This window comes from Scyliorhinus torazame, chromosome 10 (genome assembly GCF_047496885.1).
Source record: "Scyliorhinus torazame isolate Kashiwa2021f chromosome 10, sScyTor2.1, whole genome shotgun sequence".
Taxonomy (NCBI): Eukaryota; Metazoa; Chordata; class Chondrichthyes; order Carcharhiniformes; family Scyliorhinidae; genus Scyliorhinus; species Scyliorhinus torazame.
This window is the reverse complement of record NC_092716.1, coordinates 203,964,592-203,990,366: the sequence shown is the minus strand read 5'-3', so window position 1 is coordinate 203,990,366 and position 25,775 is coordinate 203,964,592. Positions and strand designations below refer to the sequence as shown.

The window sequence follows — 25,775 nt, the reverse complement described above, 5'->3', positions numbered from 1 at the left end:
GCCGCCCTGATGCAGGAGTAACGATTTCTGGCATGCTCATGGACAACGCACGTTTCGATGGTGACGGAGAAAGTCAACTGTTTGATTTTGAGGAGCTGCTCCCGCAGGGAGTCGGACTGGACCCCGAAAACGATCTGATCCCGGATCATGGAATCAGCCGTCAAGTCATAATTACATGACTGCGCTAGGATGCGGAGATGGGTCAAGAAGGACTGAAAAGGTTAATCCTTACCCTGAAGCCTCTGTTGGAAGATGTACCGTTCAAAGCTCTCATTCACCTCAATTTCGCAGTGGCTGTTGAATTTCAGCAGGACTTTCTTGAACTTTGTCTTGTCTTCGCCATTGGTAAACGTGAGCGAGTTATAGATGTGGATGGCTTGATCCCCCACAGTCGACAGGAACAGCGCGATCTTTCTGGCATCCGATGCTGCCTCGAGGTCGGAGGCCTCAATGTACAGGAGGAACCTCTGTTTGAAGACTTTCCAGTTGGCGCCGAGGTTGCCGGAGATCCGGAGTTGCGAAGGGGGCTGGATCCTTTTCATGCTGCTGGATGGCTGCTTGCTGGTCGTTGGAGATTCACTCGAGGTAGGTTTGTTAGAATTAATAGCTCCCTGGTACCATGATGTGTTAAGTGAGTTGGTTCAACGTTGACTGCAACTGGATGCAGTGAAACTAGAGACAGGCTTCCGACACAGGAGATGGTCCGACACTTCTTTTTTTTTTTAACAAACAATTTTATTGAGGTATTTTTTGGCATTGTAAACAGTTACAGATTACAGAAATATGCAAACATCAACAGAAAACCAACATTTCAACCAAACCACAATGCACATACCCGCTCCTCTCCCACCTACACTCCCCGCCTGTTTATCCCCCCATATCTCCAGACCAACGCCCCCACCTCCCCTGCATGCTTTCTCCACTGGCCCCAAATCCGCAGGGCCGCCCCCACTACCGGGCTGGTGGAGTACCTGGCCGGCGCAAGCGGTAGGGGAGCCGTGACCAAACTGGTGCCCCTACACGAAGCCGTCTCCACCCGCTCCCAAAAAGACCCCGTACCCACCATCCACTTTCTTATCATGGCTATGTTAGCCGCCCAGTAGTAGTTGATCAGGCTCGGCAATACCAGTCCCCGCTCGCTGCGGCTCCTTTCAAGCATCGCCTTCCTGTGGGGATTTTCCCGCCCAGACAAAGCTCATGATGATTTTGCCGGTCCTTTTGACGAAGGACCGTTTGATAAAGATCGGGAGGCACTGGAAGATGAACAGGAATCTAGGGAGGATTGTCATCTTTACCGTCTGCACCCTCCCCGCAAGTGACAGCGGAAGTGCATCCCATCTCCGAAACTCCCAGTCTTGTGCCATCTGTATCCCCAAGTACCGAAAACTTTCCCCAACCAGCCTAAATGGCAGCTCCTTCAGTCTATTCTCCTGGCCCCTTGCCTGCACCAAAATCATCTCACTCTTGGCCATATTTAATTTGTACCCTGAGAACCGGCCGAACTTCCTCAATGTTTCCAGTATATTTTCCATCCCGGCCAGTGGGTCCGACACATACAGGAGCAGATCATCCACATAGAGAGAGACCCTGTGCCCCCCCCCCCCCCCCCCCCCCCCCCCCCCACACAGTCATTCCCTTCCACCCCTTTGCAGCTCTCAGCGCAATCGCTAACGGTTCTATGGCCAGCACGAACAGCAACGGGGAGAGCGGGCATCCCTGCCTGGTCCCGCGATGTAGCCTGAAATAATCTGACATCCTGTTCGTCCTTACGCTAGCTTTTGGGGCCTGGTACAAGAGTCTGACCCAATTAATCAGTCCCTCCCCGAACCGTCCGAGTACCTCCCACAAATAGCCCCACTCCACCCGGTCGAAGGCCTTCTCAGCGTCCATTGCCACCACCACCTCCACCTTCTTGCCCGTCGGGGGCATCATGATCACATTAAGCAATCTTCTCAAGTTAGTGGTCAGCTGCCTGCCTTTCACAAACCCTGTCTGATCGTCCCTAATCACCTCCGGTACGCAGTCCTCAATTCTAATTGCCAGGAGCTTGGCATCTACATTGATCAGGGAGATCGGCCTGTATGACCCGCAGGATTCCGGGTCCTTGTCCCGCTTCAATATCAGCGAGATGGTGGCCTGCAACATCGGCGGCGGCAAGGTCCCTCTGTCCCTCACCTCATTAAAAACCCTAGTCAAGACCGGTCTCACTATTTCCGAGAACTTCTTGTAAAACTCTACTGGGTATTCATCCGGCCCCGGGGCTTTCCCCGACTGCATGGCCATTAGGCCCCCCTGTACCTCTTCCGTTCTAATCGGGGGCCCCAGCCCTTCCACTAGTCCCGCGCCTACTTTTGGGAAGGTTAATCCGTTCAGGAACCGTCTCATCTCCTCCGGCTCCTCCGGGGGTTCTGAAGTGTAGAGCTTACGATAAAAGTCCCGAAACACCTTATTCAGTCCTGACGGGTCCTCCACTCTGATCCCCTCGCCGTCCACCACCCTACTTATTTCCCTGACCGCCTCCCTCTTCCTGAGTTGCTGCGCTAGCAATCTGCTGGCTGTCTCCCCATGCTCATACACCACACCCCTTGCCTTCCTAAGCTGTTCCACGGCTCTACTCGTGGATAGCACTCCCAGTTCCGCCTGCAGTCTTCGTCTCTCCCTGTGTAGGTCCTCCCCCGGGGACCCCGCATGCTCCTCTTCTATCCGGTGAATCTCCTTAACCAATCTATCCATTTTATCCCTGTGAGTCCGAATTGAGATCAGCTCCTCCCTCACTACTGCCTTCAGCGCCTCCCACAGGGTCGCTGCTGAAACCTCCCCCGTATCGTTCACCTGCAAGTAATTTTGCATACACTTCCGCAGTCTCTCACATATCCCGTCCTCCGACAGCAGTCCTACGTCTAACCTCCATTGCGGGCGTTGGTAATTCGCCCCACCGACCTGCAGGTCCACCCAGTGCGGGCATGGTCCGAAATAGTGATTGCTGGGTATTCCGTATTCTTTACCTCCCCTACGCAGTCCCTGCTCACGATAAAAAAAATCAATCCTAGAGTATACTTTACGAACATGCGAGTAGAACGAGTAACCCTTTCCCGTCGGCTGTCCGGCTCTCCATGGGCCCACTGCCCCCATTTGCTCCATGAACCCTTTCAGCTCCCTTGCCATTGCTGGGAGCCTACCCGTTCAGGGACATGACCGGTCTAGCACCGGGTCGAGGACCGTATTAAAGTCCCCCGTCCCCCCCCCCCCCCCCCCCCCCCAATCAACTTGCGTGAGTCTAGGTCTGGGATCTTCCCCAGCACTCTTTTAATAAAGTCAGCGTTGTCCCAGTTCGGAGCATATATGTTCACCAGCACCACTCCCCTTCCCTCCAGCTTGCCCCTTACCATCAGGAATCTGCCCCCGCCGTCTGCGATTACGCCCTCCGCCTCAAATTGAACCCGCTTATTGATCATAATTGCTACCCCCCCTGGACATAGAATCCAAGCCCGTGTGGAAGACCTGGCTGATCCAGCCCTTCCTTAGCCTAGTCTGGTCCGACACTTTCAAATGTGTCTCCTGCAACATAATTACGTCCACCTTTAGAGCCCGCAAGTGCGCGAACACACGCGCCCTTTTAACTGGCCCATTTAGTTCTCTGACATTCCAGGTGATCAGCCTGGTTGGGCCCCCCCCACCGCCGGTCAGCCATAACCTTTCTTGGGCCAGCCCCCGGCCCATGCGCCGTGCCGCTCTTGGCTCGCCTCTTGGCCGCCTCCATCCCCGACCTCCTCTCCATTACCTACTTCAGACCCCTCCCATGTCAGCAGAATAACTTAGCTCCCTCCCCACTAGCAACATCTCCCGATAGCTCCACCCCTGCCATCTACTGGCTGTATTCTCGCCCCCCCCACCTGACTCCCTTGACTAGCCAATCTGCTAGCCCGGTGACTCATCCCTCCGGCGCCCACTTGTCTCACTCCCATTGTTTCCCCGACCTCATCTCTCCACTCATCAACACACCATCCCCCACTCCGACCCACTGGAGCAGCCTCACTAAAATGGGAAAGATCAAACAAGCTGGAAACATCAAACAGCAGCGCGAGGCTGCTCCAGGTACAGTACAGTTCCAGCTGTGTACACAGATAAGTGTTAACCCACATTCCTTTCTGAGCATTAATGCAATAACAACACCGTAACCCCGTACCCATACATCACCCACCCAATACCAAACATAAAAACCATAAACATAAAAAACGAAAACCCTCAACCAACATCTTTAATCCCCATTGCTGACAGGCCACCCCTATGTTACAATGAAAGCTCCAGCACCCCCAGAGAACATGATAAAAGGCACCAACAACAGCAGAAAAACGAGAAAAGCACCAAAAAAGGAAAAGAACATACGAAAGGGGGATCCCCCGCACCCCCTGTAGGCAAAAGCTGCCCAAAAAATACAACACATGGCACCTTTAAAGCAGTAAACAGTCGACCGACAGTCCAGGCACAGTAGGCATCCCCCCAAACGGTAACTCTCGGACCCTAGCATGCGTCCGTGGGTCCTTTTTACGGGACCAGCCCCTGATCCCTCACTAAGTCCATCACTTCTTCAGGCTCGGAGAAGTAGTGGTGTTGGTCCTGATGCGTGACCCAAAGACGAGATGGGAAGAGCAGACCAAACGTCATGTGCTTTTTAAATAGCACCTCCTTAACTTGTTTAAAGGCTGCTCGACGCCTGGCCATCTCCTGGCTTAGGTCCTGGTAAATGCGAAGAACACTGTTATTCCACGTGCTGCTCTTAGCGCTCTTTGCACACTGCAACACCCGCTCCTTCTACACAAACCTGTGCAACCTGATCACCATTAGACAGGGGGGACCCCCGGACGCATCTGCCTCGCCTGTACTTTGTGTGCCCCCTCCAGCTCCGGCGGTCGCGGAAAGGCTTCAGCCCCAATCAGCTGCATCAACAGGTCAGCCACAAACGCTGTGGCATCGGCTCCCTCAGCCCCCTCCGGGAGGCCGATGATCCTCAGATTTTGGCTGCAGGCTCTATTTTCCAGCTCCTCCACTCTGTCCAGCAGTCTTCTCTGTCTCTCCTTCAGCCCATTGACTTCTAGCGCAGCAATCGTCTGCGCATCCGCCTGCTCCTCCACCGCCTCTCCAGCTCCTTAACTTTTTCATCCTGCGCATCCAATCTCTGGTTCAGCTGATCCACTGCCTTCTGAAGTGGGTCCAAGTTATCCCGCTTCAACGACTCAGAACTGCTTTTTATCACCTGCAGCATGTTTTCCAGGGCCTGCTGGATCGCCGGGTCCGAGGTCCGTAGGTCCGCCATCTTTGCTCCCAGGTCAGCTTTCCCTGCATCTTGCCTTTGTCCCTTCCTCTCCCGTTATCAGTGCTTTCTGCTCTCCGCAGTTCCATGCAGCTCTACCCGTTCCTCAGCACTTCTGTGGCCATCTTTCCAGCGCTCCACAGTCCCGCAAAACCAGGGAACCAGGTCTTCAAATCCCGCCGGAGTGAGAGCCACCGAACGTGCGGCTCACTCACTCATCGCCGCCACCGGAAGTCGGTCCAACACTGTTTTATTGAACTTGCTGGTTGCTGTACATAATCTGCTGTGGGTTGACATTCTATTAATCTAATTGATAACCTCCTACTGGCTTGACCAGACTAGTTCTCTACCACATGGAGATGGTGCTCACTGGCTTGTGCACTCTATCTCAGTAGCTGTGTCCTGTGAGAGAGGGAGAGTCTTAATGCCCTTTGGGCTTTATAGTGGTGGTGTCCTGTCTGGTGATTGGTTGTTCTGTGTCATGTGTGTTCATTGGTTATCCTGTGTGTCAAGCACTGCCTGTCTGCATCTCATTATATACATGAGTGGACATTATGACAAGCATCACTCCAGCAGATCCATAGCCGATTGGAGGAGTCCCAGAGGCTATGGGCGCAGCAGCTGTCGGCAGCAATCCGTGGCACCGAGGCCAACACTGCTAGGGTGGCAACCGCAGTAGAGAGCCTGGTGCATGGCGTCGGCACCATTAGTGAATGTGTCCAAGGCCATGGCTGAGGGTCTCTGCAATATGTCTGCCTCACTGGGGGTTGTCACCCAGTACCAGGCTGACCTTGATGAGGTTCTGCAGGACCTGTCCCGCTCTCAGATGGGAATGTCCGAGGCACTGCGGAGCTTGGCCCAGTTGCAGGTGGGCTTTGTTGAGGCACTGCAGAGCATGGCCCAGTCACTGAGGAGCATTGCTGAGGGCGTCGACACTATGGTGCCGACCATGGGGAACTGCCAAGGCTGGCAGAGCCAGATGATGCCAGGGCAGCCGGGGCTCATACCAGCTGCCCCTCCATCCCAAGGTGACCCCAGAGCCCTATGGGCACCGGGCGGTAGGAGGGGGCACTGAGTGCCAACCTGGACCTGTCCCATGGAGTGACGACGGCGGCCACCAACTCCCCTGGGTTCCACCTCTCTGTTGAGGCCGCGTCTCAGCCAGCACACAGGATAGAGAGACACGGCTGTGCATGTGCCGTTGACAAGTGCGCCAGGGCCCTCCGGCCTCGGAGCCCCCAGAGGACACCTGCCAGGGGCATCGAAGCCACAGGATGAGGTAAGCAGTTTGCAGCCTCCACCTCAGATGTGCATTCTGGCGAGACACCTAGACGTAGTGGTAGAGCTAGGAAGACCAAGCACATCGAGGATCACTGAGGGCATGGGGGAGGGGGTGGGCAGCGGGGGGGGCGGTACCATCGGGAGAGTGGGGACTTGTATTACACGTATACACCCTTGTGCACAACCATTATAATTTCTCCGTCACTATTTTCCGCAATGCAGGCCGACCTCTGAACCCTTGGCTCATCAATCCGTGGCACCCACCCACCCTCTGGCTGTGGACATGTCCCCGGAGCTGTGTCCCATCCTCTGGGTGTTCGGATGTTGGCTGCTGCATGTGTGTGGTTTTGCCTTCCGCAGTGTTCAGGCACAGAGTCCATGCATCAAGGTGTGATTGGGATGCCAGGCAATGACTCCCATATGCTACATGGCCCTCCCACCGACGGGAATCGTGGGCCCCATCCTATGACCTCATGAACTTGGCTGAGAGTCAGGACACACACCCCTGGCACTGCGACGCACAGATTTGCCGGGCTAAAGCATTTTGTAAGCGAGAGGGAAAGGAAGTAAACCGTTACCCTTCGCATAATAACGTAGAAGAGGGACCTTGGTGTGCAGGCCCAGGTTAACAATGGTGGCAGTGCAATTAGAATAGGCCTTAAAACGGCAAAAGGAATCCTTGGTCCAGCACTCAGAATACAAAAGCAAGGAAGTAATGTTGAACTTGTAAAATTTCTTAGCTGGGGTGCTGGTGGAGTACTGGGTGTGATTTTGGGGCCAAAACATTAAAGGAAAGATTTAAAAGCAACAACAAGAAAGCAGCCTAAATTAACTAATTTACTCCTCTCAAAAATAAGGGGTTTTAATAGCAATAAGCTGATTACAGGGTGACCAGGAAGAAGTTTTCAACACTAAGTAAGATTAAGATAGACTAAACACTGATGAATGTTTACACTAATCAGAAAGACGATAATCGGAAGGATCGAGTTTTAGATGACCAGCAAAGGAATTAACAACAGGGTTTTTTTCTAGAGCTAACTTAGTTGGTAGAGTGGATTCAAGTGTGGAACTCTTAGCCACAAGCTATTGTCGAAACCAAGACGACAAATCTGGAAAGGCCAGGAAATTTTACAGTGCAATTAGATTAGGCATAAAAATTGTTTCAAAGAAGGATTAGTTTGGTGAGCAGTCTGGCTGTGTGGGATTAAACCAGGAGGCTCATGGAGATGCACACTGCCACGTACTTGACAGGCTGAAGGGTCTCCTTCCTGAAATATTCAGCGAATTCTGAAGAGAATCTTTATGTATAATGCCCTGTCACAGTGCCTGCACAGCAGCTTGTGTTTAACTGCATCTTGTCTACATTTCAGAGGACAATAATACCAGAGTTTTGTTTGAACGGGTGCTGACGTCTGGATCCTTACCTCCTGAGAAATCTGGGTAATATTCCTGTCTTTAAAGATTGAATCAGCATGTGGAAAGTTAAATGTTTTGACATTCTTTAAAGAGTTTGATTTTTTAAAGTGAATCTGACATGAATTTTATTAACTATTATTTAGTATGTAGCAGCCTTGCTACGGCTTTTATAAACATTTTCTTTCAAGTTGGTTTTGGAAAACACTCTTTAGATTATGTTTTGTCTTTTCCAGTCATGGTACAGTATGTTATAGTGTGTAGAGTACTCAATACTTACAAGCACAGTCAACTCCTCTTCATTCAGATAATCTAATCATTCACATCTGTTTAACCCTAGTAAATGACAGAGTACAACCGGGCTACTCAAATCAGCTCAGAGTGGCAAAAGCATTTCTGTACTCTAGGATGAGAATAATAAATTGTAATAACCATTCATGATTATTTCTACTTGGGCCTTGCGCTAACCCCCACTAATTTGTGAAGCAAATCAGGATAAATACTCGAAACAATAATTTATAATCCAGCGTGTAAAATATACATCGAAACATGCATAGAAGACAGGAGCAGGAGGAGGCCCTTCGAGCCTGCTCTGCCATTCATTATGATCATGGCTGATCATTAATTTCAATACCCTGATCCCGTCTTCCACCCATATCCCTTGATCCCTTTAGCCCCAAGAGATATATCTAATTCCTTCTTGAAATTGCACAACGTTTTTGCCTCAACTACTTTCAGTGGTAGTGAATTCCACACATTCACCACTCTCTGGGTGAAGACATTTCTCCACCTCAGCCCTAAATATCAATGTAAAGTGACAGCAGTTGGACAAGCCTCAATCTTTTTTTAAAAACTTTTTTTTCCGCCTTCAGTGTTGCTCTGTCCCACAGACAATGAATGAAGTTAAATTCAAACTATTGTCTCTCTCATTGCACCCGTCATAATGCACTGTAGGGGACAAATGTTCACCCAAATTATATTTAAAAAAAACATTATATTTTGATAGAGCAGCTAGGGAGACACTATTTCCACTGTCATGTAGCCAGAGAACACAGATTTAAGATAATTGACGAAAAAAATCACAGGAGATGAGAAGATTTTTTTTATATGCAGCGAGTTTATTTGATCTGGAATGCACTGCCTGAAAGGGCAATGGAAGCAAATTCAATAGTAACTTTCAAAAGGGAACTGGATAGGGCAGCACGGTGGCGCAGTGGTTAGCATTGCCGCTTCACGGCGCCGAGGTCCCAGGTTCAATCCTGGCTCTGGGTCACTGTCCGTGTGGAGTTTGCACATTCTCCCCGTGTTTGTGTGGGTTTCGCCCCCACAATCCAAAGATGTGCAGGGTAGGTGGATTGAACACACTAAATTGCCCCTTAATTGGAAGAAATTAATTGGGTACTCTAAATTTATTTTTTAAAAAGGGAATTTTATATACTTGACGAGGAAAATGGTGCAGGGCTGTGGGGAAAAGGCAAGAGGAATGGAACTCATTGTAGATAAGTTGTTCAAAGGGCCGGCACAGTCATGAGGGCAAATGGCCACCTTCTGTGCTGTCATGTGATTCTTTTAAGTTTTTATTCAAATGTTTTAAGTGACAATTAATGTAGATTGTCACTATTGATCTAAAGTTTAGTCACGTTTGTCTTGATTGGAAAATCCAAAATGGTTTCTAGTTTTGAAGAGGAGAATTGGGGACTTGGAAATGGTGTAAACGACTTGACATGCTGTAATTTCTAATGGGCCGATTGTTGGTTTCTGCTCTCAGCTTTGTCTCTGTCATAATATTTGCTGAAATTTTAGATATACTCACAAGCAGGCACAATATTAGAAAGCTGCTCGATTGCAACATCACAGAGGGCTGAATTATGACTACCCTAATTCTGTTTTTTGCCTTATTGCTCCCATCAAAATTCCAGCGAGATCTGGGCACGATTTCTGGCTTTTGAAAGTAACATTGGAGATCTGGCTAGTATCCTGAAAGTGGAAAAGAGGAGGTTTGCTGCTTTTAAGGAGGAATATGAAGGAAAGGAAACAGCCTTACTAGTGGACAGATACAAATTTATGGACCTGTTTCCCTGTTCAAACAGTGAACTTAAAGCTCTTGGATATAAGGTATGTACTTTTCCACTGTCACATTTTGTTCCCTTCGCACTTGTATCACGTGTCATGATGTTGTTGGTCTTCATGTTTTCTCTAATCATTATTTTCCTCTGAGCATTGATTGTGTCTGTTTGTGAAATTGAGATTTTGTTTCACAACTATGCAGCTAGTCCCAGTGTGGGGAAATGTTTGATTCAGCATTAACATCATCAAACCTAGTACCTTCTGCTTTGTGTGGCCCAGCTTCTCAATTAAACTTGCTGAGCTCCCAGAAGAGCTGTTCTGCTGCAAATTTGGATCACTGCAGTTACTTGAGATCACGAGACCCATTCACAGAATCGTTACTGCGCAGGAGTATCATGTTCTGCGTTGGCTCACCAAATGAGGATTATGACTTGGTGTCATTCCCCTGCCTTCCCCCTGTAACACTTGCACATTGTTTCTAGTCAAATAATTGCCTAATTCCACCTTGAATGCCTTGATTGAACCTGCCTTCACCACACTTCCAAACAGTGAATTCTCAACCTGAACCAGCCCCAAAGAGCAGTGGCAGCTGGGTCATTGAATATATCCACGGCTGAGTTAGACAGACTCTTGGTCATCAAGGGAGGTCAAGGGTCGTGGGGTACAGACAAGAATGTGGAGTTGAGGCCACAATTGGATCAACCATGATGTTACTGAATGACAGAGCAGGCTCGATGGACCGAAAGACCTACTGCTATTTCTTATGACCTGATAACTTCTCTTCCACACCCAGCTCACTGTTCTCTGATCTGTTCCTGTGAAGTTCCTGTATTATCAGTACAAGACCAATAGAAGTTTTTTTGTTACACATTTCTATTCAAACACAGAAGGTACCTGCCAGGGGCTAGAAGGTGGTTAGTTTACTAGAGGCCTACAGACTTAATTTAAATGAATGTTATTCTTGTGGGGGAGCAGGGAAGGTTGCAAAGGTTGCATGATCTGTTGTATTTTTAAAATTATGAATGGGTTGGACAGGGTAGAATTGAAGAGAATATTCAAACTGTGTGAGTATTAAAAACTAGAGGTCATAAATACAGTAAGGAAATTCGGAAAAATTGGCGTTAGAATGTGGAACTCACTACGAAAGGAAGTGGTTGATACAAATAGTTTAGAATGCTTTCAGAAGGAGACTAGACACATAGGGAGAAGAGAGAATAGGAAGATATGTTGAAAAGCTGAGATGAGTTGGATGGGATGGGTGAGTGTCGGACTAGTTGGGTCAAATAGACAGTTTCTGTGTTGAATAGCCAATGCAAGATATTGAAACTTGACATAAAACGCTCGAGCTGAAATTACTTGGGTGGGGGAGGGGGGGGGGGGGGTGGCAGGCAAAACAATTCTTACAATTGTCTGGAATTGCCAAGCTAAATAGAAATATTTTGCCTGCTTGCAGGATGTTTCTCGAAACAAACTGACTGCCATAATCCCAGACCCCATTGTGACTCCTTCAGCTGTAACTGTTATGAAGGATGAGGTTGATAGGAAGCCAGAATATCCGAAACCTGATACGAACCAGATGATACCGTTCCAGCCCAGACATTTAGCACGTAAGTACAGTTTATATTGGCTTTCAGTGAACGATAATAGATTTTACCGTAACCAATTATTGAGTTCTTTCTTGATCCTGTCATAACAAGTCACAAGCTGGGATGTCGATGATGCATTGTTTAAATGACTTTATTGCAGTAATGCTGTGAACATTGAAGGAATAATCACATTGCTTGTTCTTTGTACAGCTCCCGGCCTCCATCCTGTCCCTGGCGGAGTGTTTCCTGTACCTCCAGCTTCCGTGCTACTTATGAAACTGTTACCACCTCCAACTTGTTTCCAGGTATGTGCAGGCCCCTTTATCAATAAATCCCAGCTCAGGTGGAGTCATTTTGTCTTTTGGGAAATGGTGTAATACTGGAAATATCAGATCAGCAGTTATACACCTACCTACATTTTCATTCCATTGTCTACAATGGGGAGAGATGTAAAACACAGGATGGGGGAGAGGATGTGGGGGCTGGGCAATATCCAGCAACACCCCAGTTAAAATGACTGCCAAGGATCCAGGGATACTCCCCATGTCTTAAGCTGAGATACTGTCAGTGTTTGCAATCTGAATGTTTGTCTTTGTTTCTAAAAGCTGACAAGCCATTTATGGTCATTTCCATTACCATCGCACACTGTAAGTAGGACCCTCACACTGTCAGATTCTTGCTTGTGACATTTCATCAGTTATGTGTTCAGGCTTTATGTCTTTCTGGATATGGTGAATGCCATGGGGCCTGATGGTACAGGCGAGGTATAAATTCCTCTTCATGTATCTCAGGCGGCTGATAGTACCCGATCTTGGTGTTCTAATTTATCCACAAATGTTTGGAAAAACACAACCCTGTCCAAATCTGCTACAAAATTCAAACAGGACAAAAAGCACAATTTGAATGCAAGGCGTGCTGAATTGCTTGGGATAGTGGATCACATTGAAAGGTCAGAGTGTTATTGCACCATGCCCTGTTTCACTAAGAGTTTAAAATTTGCAACTTGCCCATCTTGCTGAGATTAGGTAATTTTAGAATGTTGGGTTAATGCTACTTTCTATTTGTCTGGAAGCTGGTGAATTGTCCTGTAGGTAGAGTGGCAGTGACTCCTGGAGCTGCTCCACATTCAGTCCCCCTCTAGCTGCCAGTCTCTGTATGAAATTCTAGACGATTGTTAGAATGCTTTTGGACCTTGTTGCTTAATCACATGCGATCCACTCACGGCGCCGAGGACCCGGGTTCAATCCCGGCCTGGATCACTTTCCATGTGGAGTTTGCACATTCTCCCCGTGTCTGCGTGAATCTCACTCCCACAACCCAAAGGTGTGCAGGGTAGGTGGATTGGCTAAATTGCCCTTAATTGGAAAAAAAAAAGAATTGGGTATTCTAAATCACAGGAGAGCCTCGTCCTGCTCATCTCTGATGGCCACCAACAGGCACTCTCTCCAACAGCGACAACTGAACAGCGATCAGGAATCCTGAGTGAGTTCCCCACATATTTCTTTCCTTACCCAGGTATGGTGATGCCCAGCAGAAATTAATTACCTCCGCAAAGGCGAGGGCTCAAACCTGGAATTTATGCTTTCACGTTTGTTATTATTTTCTTGCTTGTGGTAACTATAATGTGAATATACTGCAGTGTTAATGGTAAGGACAATATATGGAAGTTGTACTCGACCAATTATCAATGCACAATAACACCATAAATGCATTTCGCAATATAGAGCGTTTATAGAGTCAGATTCCTCCCTATCTCTGTAACCTTGCCGATATCTCTGCACTCCTCCAGTTCTGGCCTCTTGCCCATTCTGCATTTTTTTTCCTCCACCATTGTGGCTGTGACGTGCCTGAGGGTATATATATTTAAAAATGAGGATACATTCTAGTGTTGATAAATATGCAGTAGAACTTGATGCAAATTGTGGTTCAGCATATCATTACTGAAAGACTAAATTAACAGTTAGATAGATTATATGCAGTGAGTTTATTTGGAAATTTTCTTTCCACAGGGGCCATTTGTTCAGGTCGATGAACTAATTGAAGTTTTACGGCACTGCCAATTACCAGACAGTAAGTAGTGTTCATCACTGCATCTTCACAGTTTGTCCTCTAAATAGAGTGGGATGTTTAGAATGCACAGAGCCATGAAATTGCGCCACACGATACTAGCGCACAAATCCTCAAACACTTTCTTCTGAAAGTGTCTTGCTTGCTGGAAACTTTTCACATCACTATTTTAGTGTTTAAAATAAATGGTTTGATGCTTTTGACAGATGGCAGAGAGGAATTTCAGACAACCACGTCACATATCAGAAATGTTGGGGAATGCAGGGTTTACTGAGAGGGAGAAACTGAAGGAAATCAGTATTAGTAGAGAAATGGTGTTGAGGAAATTGATGGGATTGAAGGCTGATAAATCCCAGGGCCTGATAATCTACATCCCAGAGTACTTAAGGAAATTGACCTAGAAATAGTGCTTGGTGGTCATCTTCCAAGTTTCTATAGACTCAGAAACAGTTCCTATAATGTAATTCCACTATTTAAAAAGGGAGGTAGAGAGAAAACGGAATTATAGACCGGTCCGTCTGACGTCGGTAGTGGGGAAAATTCTAGAGTCTTTTTCAAAGATTTTATAGCAGAACACTTGGAAAACAGTGGCAGGGTCATTTTCAAACGGGAAATCATGCTTGAAAATTACTGGAATTCTTTGAGGATGTAACTAGTAGAGTTGATGAGGGGGCGGCAGTGGATATGGTTCATTTGGACTTTACAAAGGCTTTTGACAAAGTCCCAAGAGATTCGCGTGTAAAATTAAAATGCATGGGATTGGATGTCGTGTATTGAGATGGATAGAAAACTGTTTGGCAGACACAAAGAGTAGGAACAAATGGGTCATTTTCCAAGCGCAGGCAGTGAATAGTGGGGATACCGCAGGGATCAGTGCTATGACCCCAGCTGTTCACAATATATGTTGATGATTTAGATGAGCGAACTAAATGTAATATCTCCAAATTTGAAGACGACCCAAAGCTGCGTGGGAGGGTGAGCTTTGAGAAGGATGCAGAGATGATTCAGTGTGATTTGGACAAGTTGAGTGAGTGGGAAAATGCATGGCAGATGCAGTGTAATGTGGATAAATGTGAGGTTATCCACATCGGTAGCAAAAACAGGAAAGCAAATTGTTATCTGAATGGCTATAAATTAAGATACCTGGGTGTCCTCATACACCAGTCACTGAAGGTAAGTGTGCAAGTGCAGCAGATGGTAAAGAAGGCAAATGGTATTTTGGATTCATAGTGAGAGGATTAGAATACAGGAGCAGGGATGCCTTGCTGTAATTAGACAGGGCCTTGGTGAGACCACATGTGCAACGTTGTGTCCAGTTTTGATCTCCTTATCTGAGGTTGGATGTTCTTGCTATATGGTAGTGCAGAGAAGACCAAACTAATTCCAGGGATGGCCTGACTGACGTATGAGGAGCGATTGAGTCGGTGAGAATTATATCCACTGGAGTTCAGAAGATTGAGAGGGGGGATCTCATACAAACCAATAAAATTCTATCAGGATTAGACAGGGTAGATGCAGGAAGGATCCTCCTGACGGTGGGGGTGTCCAGAACCAGGGGTTATAGTTTTCGGATACGGGGTAAACCTTTTAGGGCTGAGATGAGAACTTTCTTCACCCAGAGTGGTGAGCCTGTGGAATTCACAACCACAGATAGCAGTTGAAGCCAAAACATTGTATGTGCAGCACGGTAGCACAAGTAGCTAGCACTGTGGCTTCACAGCGCCAGGGTCCCAGGTTCGATTCCCCGCTGGGTCACTGTGCAGATTCTGCAAATTCTCCCCATTTCTGCAAGGGTTTCCTCCGGGTGCTCCGGTTTCCTCCCACAATCCAACGACGTGCAGGTTAGGTGGATTGGCCGTGCTAAATTGCCCTTAGTGTCCAAAAAAAAGGTTAGTAGGGGATAAGGGTGGAAGTGAGGGCTTAAGTGGGTCGGTGCAGACTCGATAGGCTGAATGGCATCCTTCTGCACTGTGCTCTGTGTTCTATGTTTTCAAGAAAAAGTTAGATATAGCTCTTGGGGCTCAAAGGACCACAGGATATGGGAGGGAAAGTGGAAACATGTTTCTGAGTTGGATGATCAGTTTGATAATGAATGGAAGAGCAGGCTCGAACGGCGTATCCTCCTGCTCCTATTTTGTATCTTTTTATGTCAACTGTTTGTGAACTTAATTCCTACAGATTAATTCCAAGACCTATCCATTCCTTTTCAAATTAAATTGTAATGGACAGTGTTGCTCTTTTTAACCTTAGTCACCTTTGCTCATGAGTAGCCAGGTATCTTTATGATACCGCCACGTGGTTCAAGTTCAGGTTATGATTAATAACACAGCACACCGCTTAGTAAGGATTAAAACAACGGTCATTTATTATATACAACAAGCAATATTAATACCCTAATACTACTATTTATATAATAAACCTATCACTACTGGCCAATACTTAACTTAGGAAGAACCCAGCAGGTCAGGGAAACGAATGGCTTGTCCAATCAAATCTGGCCCGCGGGATCCAAAAGGCTGCTACAGGTCGGTGGCTAGATGTCTCTACCGGATAGTGATCGTTGGATTCAAACTTACACTTGCCGGTGGCTGGTCTTGCGAAGGTCTCGAGCAGGCGAAGAGGAGAGAGAGAGAGAGATCTGAACTTGGACCCTCACTTTTATAGGGCCCAGGGGCTTCCTGCCTCCCGGGGCGGCCCTTGACCCTGAGTCCCAAGTGATTAGATCTGTCCCCAATCTCTGGGGTCGATGTGTCCAATGGTGAGGCGATTCCTCGATCAGGGGGTGGTCGCTCACCTGTCTTTGTTTCGGCCACTGCAGGCGCCAACAGGTCTGGCCCGGTATTCAATTGCTAATATGTTGCAATTGTTCCCGGGGATAGCCGATTTAACTGTGGATGTCTGAATAGATTGGCTGCAAACAGTCCTGAATGCAACTGCGAATACCTGGGTTGATGGGCTGTTGATAGCCCTGAGTATCGATCTGGGCTACCTTCCCAGAGCCGAATATGCAAAACTGTCTGCAGCTGCCTGCTTGTGTCTTCTTGGCTGCTTTTCCCAGCAGTCTTTCTGGTTAGCCGTTTTAAACTGGGTTTTGGCCAGATTAATCGGAACGCAGCCATTTTACATGGCTACAACAGCAATGTGATTTTAAAATATGCTTCCTACAATAATTGCTTATTGTAAAAACTGTGAACTCAGCAAAGTTCTAACTTTTTTTTTAAAGCCCATTGAACAGATCATATTTAAACACTCTGAAGAAGTAAATTAGCAAAAGTGAAAAATAGTATGACTCAGTTCATGTTCAACTTGTCAGGGCACAGTGGTGCAATGGTTAGCACTGCTGCCTCACGGCGCTGAAGACCCGGGTTCGATTCCAGCCCTGGGTCACTGTCCGTGTGGAGTTTGTACATTCTCCCCGAGTTTGCGTGGGTCTCAGCCCCACAACCCAAAGATGTGCAGGCTCAATTGCCCCTTAATTGGAACAAAAAATAATTTTAAAAAATGTTTTAACTTGTCAGGGGTCAGTTTCCCACCTTCTGCCTGTGTTGGACAGAGTTGTTACAAAATACACTAGCTACAACTAAATAGAAGTCTTCTCCATTTTTATGCTTTTTATAAAATTTATTATATGGTGATATTTTGGAGCATTATTACAAAAATAACATTCAGGGTCCCCCTTGAATTAATTTATTCCACATCCAAAAACATTCTCATTACTGTTCCTTCCTTTTCCTTTGCTCTGTCAGAGTGTCACTTGCAATAGCTTGTCTTCCCACTCCCGCACCGTTATCTCTGACGTCCCCCAAAGGTCTATCTTTGACCTCCTCCTATTTGGCATCTACATGCTACCCTTTGGTGACATTACCCCAAAACACAGCGTCAGCTTTCACATGTACGCTAATGATGTGCAGCTCTACCTCCTCTTTTTTCAAATAGATTTAGAGTACCCAATTCAGTTTTTCCAATTAAGGGCAATTTCGCATGGCCATCTACCCTGCACATCTTTGGGTTGTGGGGGCAAAACCCACGCAAACACGGGGAGAATGTTCAAACTCAACATGGACAGTGACCCAGAGCCGGGATCGAACCTGGGACCTCAGTGCCGTGAAGCAGCAGTACTAACCACTGCGCCACCGTGCTGCCCTTCCAACTACATATCTGCACCATCATGAAGACTACCTATTCACCTTCGTAACTCACCCAACTTTGCCCTTGCCTCAGCTGATCTAAAGCTGAAACCATCAGTCAAATGGTTATCTCTGATTTGGACTATTCTAAAGCACTCCCAGCCAGCCTTGCACATTCTATCCACCATAAACTTTAGGTCATTCCAAAACTCTTCTACTGACCTACATTGGTTTCTTGTAAAGTAACACCTTGATTTTAATATTTTCATCCTCATTCTCAGATCACAGTGTGGTCTCTACCCTTCCTATCTCTGTAATCTCCTCCAGCACCAAAACCCTATCTGCGCTCATTTAATTCTGGAATTCCCTCCCTAAATCCTTCCTGGAATTTTATCCCTGTCCTTCTTCCTTTGAGCTCCTTAAGCTTTTAGCCATTTGCCCTCGTTGCTTTATGTTGCTTGGCATCTAATTTTGCTTTACAACAAGTGCCTTGGGACATTTTATTACATTAAAGATGCCCTGTAAATATAAGTTGCTGCATTATAAAGTATGCCGTGAGTGAGATTGTGATTGCTTGTGATTGAACCCACTGATGGACTGAAAAACAAATAATTGCTGTTAAAACGTTACAGATGTACAACTCGATGGTAGAGGAAACATGGCAATTCTCAAGTCATGAAATGTCGCAAGGTGCTTCACAAGAGCATTATAAAACAAAATTTGACATTGATCATAGTAACTTTTAGTTCACAGGACATAGAAGCTGGCAGGAAGGCCAGCAATCATTTCTCATCCCTTTTTAAAAAAAAATATTTTATTGGAGGTATTTTCAAATATATACAGAACAGAAACAAGCAAACAACAACAGTAAACATACACAATTAACACTATTCCCCCGCACCCTCCCCTCCATCCCCTCCTTTTACACCCAGCCCCCCCCCCCCCAAATCCAAACAAAACACAAAGAACCGCCCTCCCCTGATGACATGTTAATATCCCTTAAAGAAGTCGACGAACACCCTCCACCTTGTGGAGAACCCATGACCCCACTATCGGCGGCTGCAAGATCTGCCTCCAGGCTATCAGGGAGGCAAAGGCTACCATGTCAGCCTATCTCCCCACCTGCGCTCCCGGATCCTCCAGCACCCTAAATACCACCACCCACGGGCTTGGCGCCACCTCCACATCTTTGACATTACGTTCGCAAACTTTCCAGAACCACTCCAACTTCAGACATGCCCAAAACATGGTTCACCGATCCCCCTGCACTCCCCCCAAACCTATCTTCCACCCCTGGAAATAAACGATTCATCCTAGACCCCGTCATATGAGCCCAATGCACCACCTTAAACTGTTTGAGACTCAGTCTTGCACACGACGAGGGCGGGTTTATCCTCTGTAGAGCCTTACTCCACACCCCAGCTTGCATCACCCCTACCAACTCCTCCCACCAGAGCACCCTCCCTCTTTATCAGTATTATATATATGTATGACACCTTGCCCTTGCCTATCTCCCCCTCGGACAGCAGCCTGTCCTGTAGCGTTGGAGATGGCAGATGCGGGAAGGAACCCACTCCTTCCTCAAGACGTCCCTCAGTTGCTTACCCCTCACAAACGAGTCCTGAAAATACTCTATCCCCAGCCCCGCTGGAACAAACCTGTGGTTGCCATTAATTGGCGCCCAAAGGGACATGCATTCCGTCCTGCAGTGCTGCCGACATTGATTCCACACCCTCAACGCTGACCACCACCAGGCTCACGGAGTACCTGGCCGGCGAGAACCGAAGAGGTGCCAACAATATTGCCCTCCGACTCCCTTTACAATAAGCCTCCTCCACCGGCCACTTCCGAACCATAGCTATGATCGTCGCCGGTAATAATTCTGTAGATTCAGCCAGACCCCCCCCCCCCCCCCCCGCCCCACCACTTTTATCCCTTTCAAAAGAAAGCCCTTCCTGGTCCAGGGAACTTTACCCGTCCACACAAGTATTATCTTATTCACCCCACTAAAAAAAGACTTGGGCACGAAAATCGGGAGATTCTGAAACACGACCATAAACTTCAGCGGCGCCGTCATATTTACCGTCTGGGCCACAGAAAGCTCACCCCCACCAACCAAAATGGGAACTTTCATAAAATCCACCCCCCCCCCCCCCCCCCCCCCCCACCGGGGCATTCAAAAACGTTCAAACGGGTTTGCAATGTATAAGTCATCAGCATATAAAGGGACTCAGTGCCCCACCACCCCTTCAAAAGCCCTAAGTGCCATTACCAACGGTTCAATCGGTAGGGCTAAAAAGAAAGGGGAGAGCAGGCATTCCTGCCTCTTTCCCCCAGTGCAACCCCAAATACTCTAAATTAACACTATTGGTCTGCAGACTCTCCTTAGGGAAACTATACAACAATCTCACCCAGTCGACAAACCCCTGCCCAAACATGGACCGTCCCAGCACTTTGAATAAGTACAGCTTCATTTCTCATTCCTAATTGCCTTTGAGAAGGTGGTAATGGTGAGCTATCTTCTGGAATCGCTGCCGTTCAAAAGGGCGTTTGGAGGGAGTTCCACTGATGATAAGGAATCATCAGTCCCAGTCAGAATGGTGCATGACTTGGAGGTGATGGTGTTCCCATGCATCCATAATAACAGAAATCATGTGGGTCTTCTCTTTTGGAGTTAGTATGCTGATGCAGAATTTTAAGAGTACGTAGGTCCTTGGATCGAAACCTATCTGTTGAGAGTTCATCCATGGGGACTTCCGGTTGCGGCAATGCGGAGCTAAGTCGCACGTTCGGCGGCTCTCGTAAAAACTGACTTTTGGGCTCTTTACAGGGTCCCCAACGGCACTTTTTCGACATTTCCCGGTGTGGGAAGGAGTCTACAACAGCTCCCCGTCAGTATATGGCTTCAACTAGGAGCGGGGCGACAAAAAAGGCGGTGGTGAACCCGAAGAAGGTGTGAGGGAAGAAGGACAAAATGGAGGTGGGCGGAGACCAGGCAGCGTGGATGCAGTGGGCGGAAGAGCAGCAGGAGGGTATCCAGCGCTGCTTCAGAGAGATTAAAACGGACCTGCTGGAGCCGATGAAGGCGCCTATTGATAAGCTGCTGGAGACACAGACGGCCCAGGGAGTGGCGATCCGCAAGGCTCGACAAAAGATCTCTGACAATGAGGACGAGATCTTAGGCCTGGCGGTAAAGGTGGAGGCGCACGAGGCGCTCCACAAGAAATGGCAGGAGCGGTTCGAGGAGATGGAGAATCAGTCGAGGCGGAGGAATCTGCGGATTCTGGGCCTCCTGGAGGGGCTGGAAGGGGCCCATAGAGTGCTGGCAAGGAGGCCCAAGGCTAACGAGCCTCCGCGGGCGGTGCTGGTGAGGTTCCATCAGTTCGTCGATCGGGAGTGTGTGCTCAGGTGGGCCAAGAAGGAGAGGAGCAGCAGGTGGAAGAACGCGGGGGTTCGGATATATCAAGACTGGAGTGCGGAGGTGGCGAAGAGGAGGGCCGGGTACAATCGAGCGAAGGCGGTGCTGCACAGGAAGAACATAGAACATAGAACATTACAGCGCAGTACAGGCCCTTCGGCCCTCGATGTTGCGCCGACCTGTGAAACCCTCCATCCGAGGAAAAAGGCTCTCACTGTCCACCCTATCCAATCCTCTGATCATCTTGTATGCCTCAATTAAGTCACCTCTTAACCTTCTTCTCTCTAATGAAAACAGCCTCAAGTCCCTCAGCCTTTCCTCATAAGATCTTCCCTCCATATCAGGTAACATTCTGGTAAATCTCCTCTGCACCCTTTCCAATGCTTCCACATCCTTCCTATAATGCGGCGACCAGAATTGCACGCAATACTCCAAATGCGGCCGCACCAGAGTTTTGTACAGCTGCAACATGACCTCATGGCTCCGAAACTCAATCCCTCTACCAATAAAAGCTAACACACCGTACGCCTTCTCAACAACCCTCTCAACCTGGGTGGCAACTTTCAGGGATCTATGTACATGGACACCGAGATCTCTGCTCATCCACACTGCCAAGAATCTTACCATTAGCCCAGTACTCGGTCTTCCCGTTATTCCTTCCAAAATGAATCACCTCTCACATTTCTGCATTAAACTCCATTTGCCACCTCTCGGCCCAGCACTGCAGCTTATCTATGTCCCTCTGTAACTTGTAACATCCTTCCGCACTGTCCACAACTCCACCGACTTTAGTGTCATCTGCAAATTTACTCACCCATCCTTCTACACCCTCCTCCAGGTCATTTATAAAAATGACAAACAGCAGTGGCCCCAAAACAGATCCTTGTGGTACACCACTAGTAACTGGACTCCAGTCTGAACACTTCCCATCAACCACCACCCTTTGACTTCTTCCAGCTAGCCAATTTCTGATCCAAACCGCTAAATCTCCCTGAATCCCATGCCTCCATATTTTCTGCAGTAGCCTACCGTGGGGAACCTTATCAAACGCTTTACTGAAATCCATATACACCACATCAACTGCTTTACCCTCATCCACCTGTTTGGTCACCTTCTCAAAGAACTCAATAAGGTTTGTGAGGCACGACCTACCCTTCACGAAACCGTGTTGACTATGTCTAATCAAATTATTCCTTTCCAGATGATTATACACCCTATCTCTTATAAACCTTTCCAAGATTTTGCCCACAACAGAAGTAAGGCTCACTGGTCTATAGTTACCGGGGTTGTCTCTACTACCCTTCTTGAACAAGGGGACAACATTTGCTATCCTCCAGTCTTCTGGCACTATTCCTGTTGACAAAGATAACTTAAAGATCAAAGCCAAAGGCTCAGTAATCTCCTCCCTAGCTTCCCAGAGAATCCTAGGATAAATCCCATCCGGCCCAGGGGACTTATCTATTTTCACCCTTTCCAGAATTGTTAACACCTCCTCCTTATGAACCTCAAGCCCTTCTAGTCTAGTAGCCTGAATCTCAGTATTCTCCTCGACAACATTGTCTTTTTCCTGTGTGAATACTGACGAAAAATATTCATTTAGCACCTCTCCTATCTCCTCGGACTCCAAGCACAACTTCCCACTACTGTCCTTGACTGGCCCTACTCTTACCCTAGTCATTCTTTTATTCCTGACATATCTATAGAAAGCTTTAGGGTTATACTTGATCCTACCTGCCAAAGACTTCTCATGTCCCCTCCTGGCTCTTCTTAGCTCTCTCTTTAGGTCCTTCCTAGCAAACTTGTAACTCTCGAGCGCCCTGACTGAACCTTCATGTCTCATCTTTACATAAGCCTCCTTCCTCTTGACAAGTGTTTCGACTGCCTTAGTAAACCACGGTTCCCTTGCTCGACAACTTCCTCCCTGCCTGACAGGTACATACTTATCAAGGACACGCAGTAGCTGTTCCTTGAACAAGCTCCACATTTCCATTGTGCCCATCCCCTGCAGTTTTCCTCTCCATCTGATGCATCCTAAGTCTTGCCTCATCGCATCATAATTGCCTTTCCCCCAGATATAACTCTTGCCCTGTGGTATATACCTATCCCTTTCCATCACTAAAGTAAACGTAATCGAATTGTGGTCACTATCACCAAAGTGCTCACCTACCTCCAAATCTAACACTTGTCCTGGTTCATTACCCAGTACCAAATCCAATACGGCCTCGCCTCTCATTGGCCTATCTACATACTGTGTCAGGAAACCCTCCTGCACACATTGGACAAAAATGGACCCATCTAAAGTACTCGAACTATAGCGTTTCCAGTCAATATTTGGAAAGTTAAAGTCCCCCATAACAACTACCCTGTTGCTTTCGCTCCTATCCAGAATCATCTTTGCAATCCTTTCCTCTACATCTCTGGAACTTTTCAGAGGCCTATAGAAAACCCCTAACAGGGTGACCTCTCCTTTCCTGTTTCTAACCTCAGCCCATACTACCTCAATCGACGAGTCCTCATCAAACGTCCTTTCTGCCACCGTAATACTGTCCTTGACTAACAATGCCACCCCTCCCCCTCTTTTACCACCTTCCCTGAGCTTACTGAAATATCTAAACCCGGCACCTGCAACAACCATTCCTGTCCCTGCTCTATCCATGTCTCCGAAATGGCCACAACATCGAAGTCCCAGGTACCAACCCATGCTGCAAGTTCACCCACCTTATTCCGGATGCTCCTGGCATTGAAGAAGACACACCTTAAACCACCTTCCTGCCTGCCGGTACACTCCTGCAACTTTAAAACCTTACTCATGACCTCACTACTCTCAACCTCCTGTATACTGGAGCTACAATTCAGGTTCCCAAGCCCCTGCTGAACGAGTTTAAACCCTCCCGAAGAGCATTAGCAAATTTCCCCCCCAGGATATTGGTACCCCTCTGGTCCAGGTGTAGACCATCACGTTTGTAGAAGTCCCACCGACTCCAGAATGAGCCCCAATTATCCAGAAATCTGAAACCCTCCCTCCTGCGCCATCCCTGTAGCCAAGCATTCAACTCCTCTCTTTCCCTATTCCTCGTCTCGCTATCACGTGGCACGGGTAACAACCCAGAGATAATAACTCTGTTTGTCCTAGATCTAAGTTTCCACCCTAGCTCCCTGAATTCCTGCCTTACATCCCTATCCCTTTTTCTACCTGTGTCGTTGGTACCTATGTGGATCACGACTTGGGGCTGCTCCCCCTCCCCCTTAAGGATCCCGAAAACACGATCAGAGACATCACGCACCCTGGCACCTGGGAGGCAACACACCAACCGCGAGTCTCTCTCGTTCCCACAGAATCTCCTATCTATCCCCCTAACTATGGAGTCTCCAATGACTAATGCTCTACTCCTCTCCCCCCTTCCCTTCTGAGCAACAGGGACAGACTCTGTGTCAGAGACCTGCACCCCATGGCTTACCCCTGGTAGGTTTCCCCCCCCCCCCAACAGTATCCAAATTAACAGTAGTTAGTAACAGTATACTTGTTACTAAGGGGAGCGACCACAGGGGATCCTTGTACTGACTGCTTCCTCCCAACCCCTCTCACCGTCACCCATCTATCTTTATTCTTCGGAGTAACTACATCCCTGAAGCTTCTATCCAAGACCACCTCTGCCTCCCGAACGATCCGAAGTTCATCCAGCTCCAGCTCCAGTTCCCTAACGCGTTTCTGAGGAGCTGGAAATGGGTGCACTTCCCACAGATGAAATCAGCAGGGACACTGTCGGCGTCCCTCACCTCAAACATTCTGCAGGAGGAACATTGCACTACCTTCCCTGCCATCCCCTCTAGATAAAAAAAGAAAAAAAGAAAGAGCTTACCTGTTATTCACTCCCCTTCTCAGCAAGCACTCACTCAGCAACCTCTGCGCCCTGCACGATAACACCTGAGGGAAAATAAAAGAAAAACTACTTACCAGTCACCAGCCAATCCCTTACCTGCAGGCCTGAAGGGCGTGAAGTTTGGCATGTTGCAGCCGGCGCGACTGTGGGTTACCTACAAGGACCGGCACCATTATTTTGAGTCTCCGGAGGAGGTGTGGGCCTTTGTTCAGGCCGAGAAGTTGGACACAGATTGAGGGTTGGGACAGGCGATTGGAGACTGTGGCTGATATGCTATGTTTATTTTTGTTTCGAGGGAGGGGCCTTTGTATTGCGCCGGGTTTCTTTTTCTTTGCGTTTTTTCTCTCTTGGGTCGGTGAGGGTGGCTGGGACGGGTTGGGTACTGTTTTGGTTGGGTTGGTCGGGGGGGCTCTTGGAGGTGAGATGGGGCCCCGCGGGGGAGGGGGAAGCCCGAGTCAGGGGTGAGGGGACCGGGCCTGTAAAAGGAGCTGCGTCAGAGGTGGCGGGGCCCGGTCGGTGGAAAGCGCGGGCTTTGTTGCTCGTTTTAGCCTTAGTTTAATTGCTCTTATTCTGTCACCTTTGCTCTTCAGTCGCCAGGTATCTTTCTGATACCGCCACGTGGTT

General features: G+C 47.9%; 1 protein-coding gene across 1 annotated transcript in view; it reads left to right on the top strand.

Moving 5' to 3' along the window:
• The window catches only part of cstf3 (cleavage stimulation factor, 3' pre-RNA, subunit 3), a 253,102-nt gene that overhangs the window by 221,102 nt on the left and 6,225 nt on the right, over positions 1-25,775 (top strand). Inside the window, exons 25-29 of the mRNA XM_072466274.1 lie at positions 7,963-8,032; positions 9,925-10,120; positions 11,526-11,679; positions 11,869-11,963; positions 13,668-13,728. Of these exons, the coding sequence (XP_072322375.1) occupies positions 7,963-8,032; positions 9,925-10,120; positions 11,526-11,679; positions 11,869-11,963; positions 13,668-13,728 (576 nt within the window). The remainder of the gene's footprint in view (positions 1-7,962; positions 8,033-9,924; positions 10,121-11,525; positions 11,680-11,868; positions 11,964-13,667; positions 13,729-25,775) is intronic.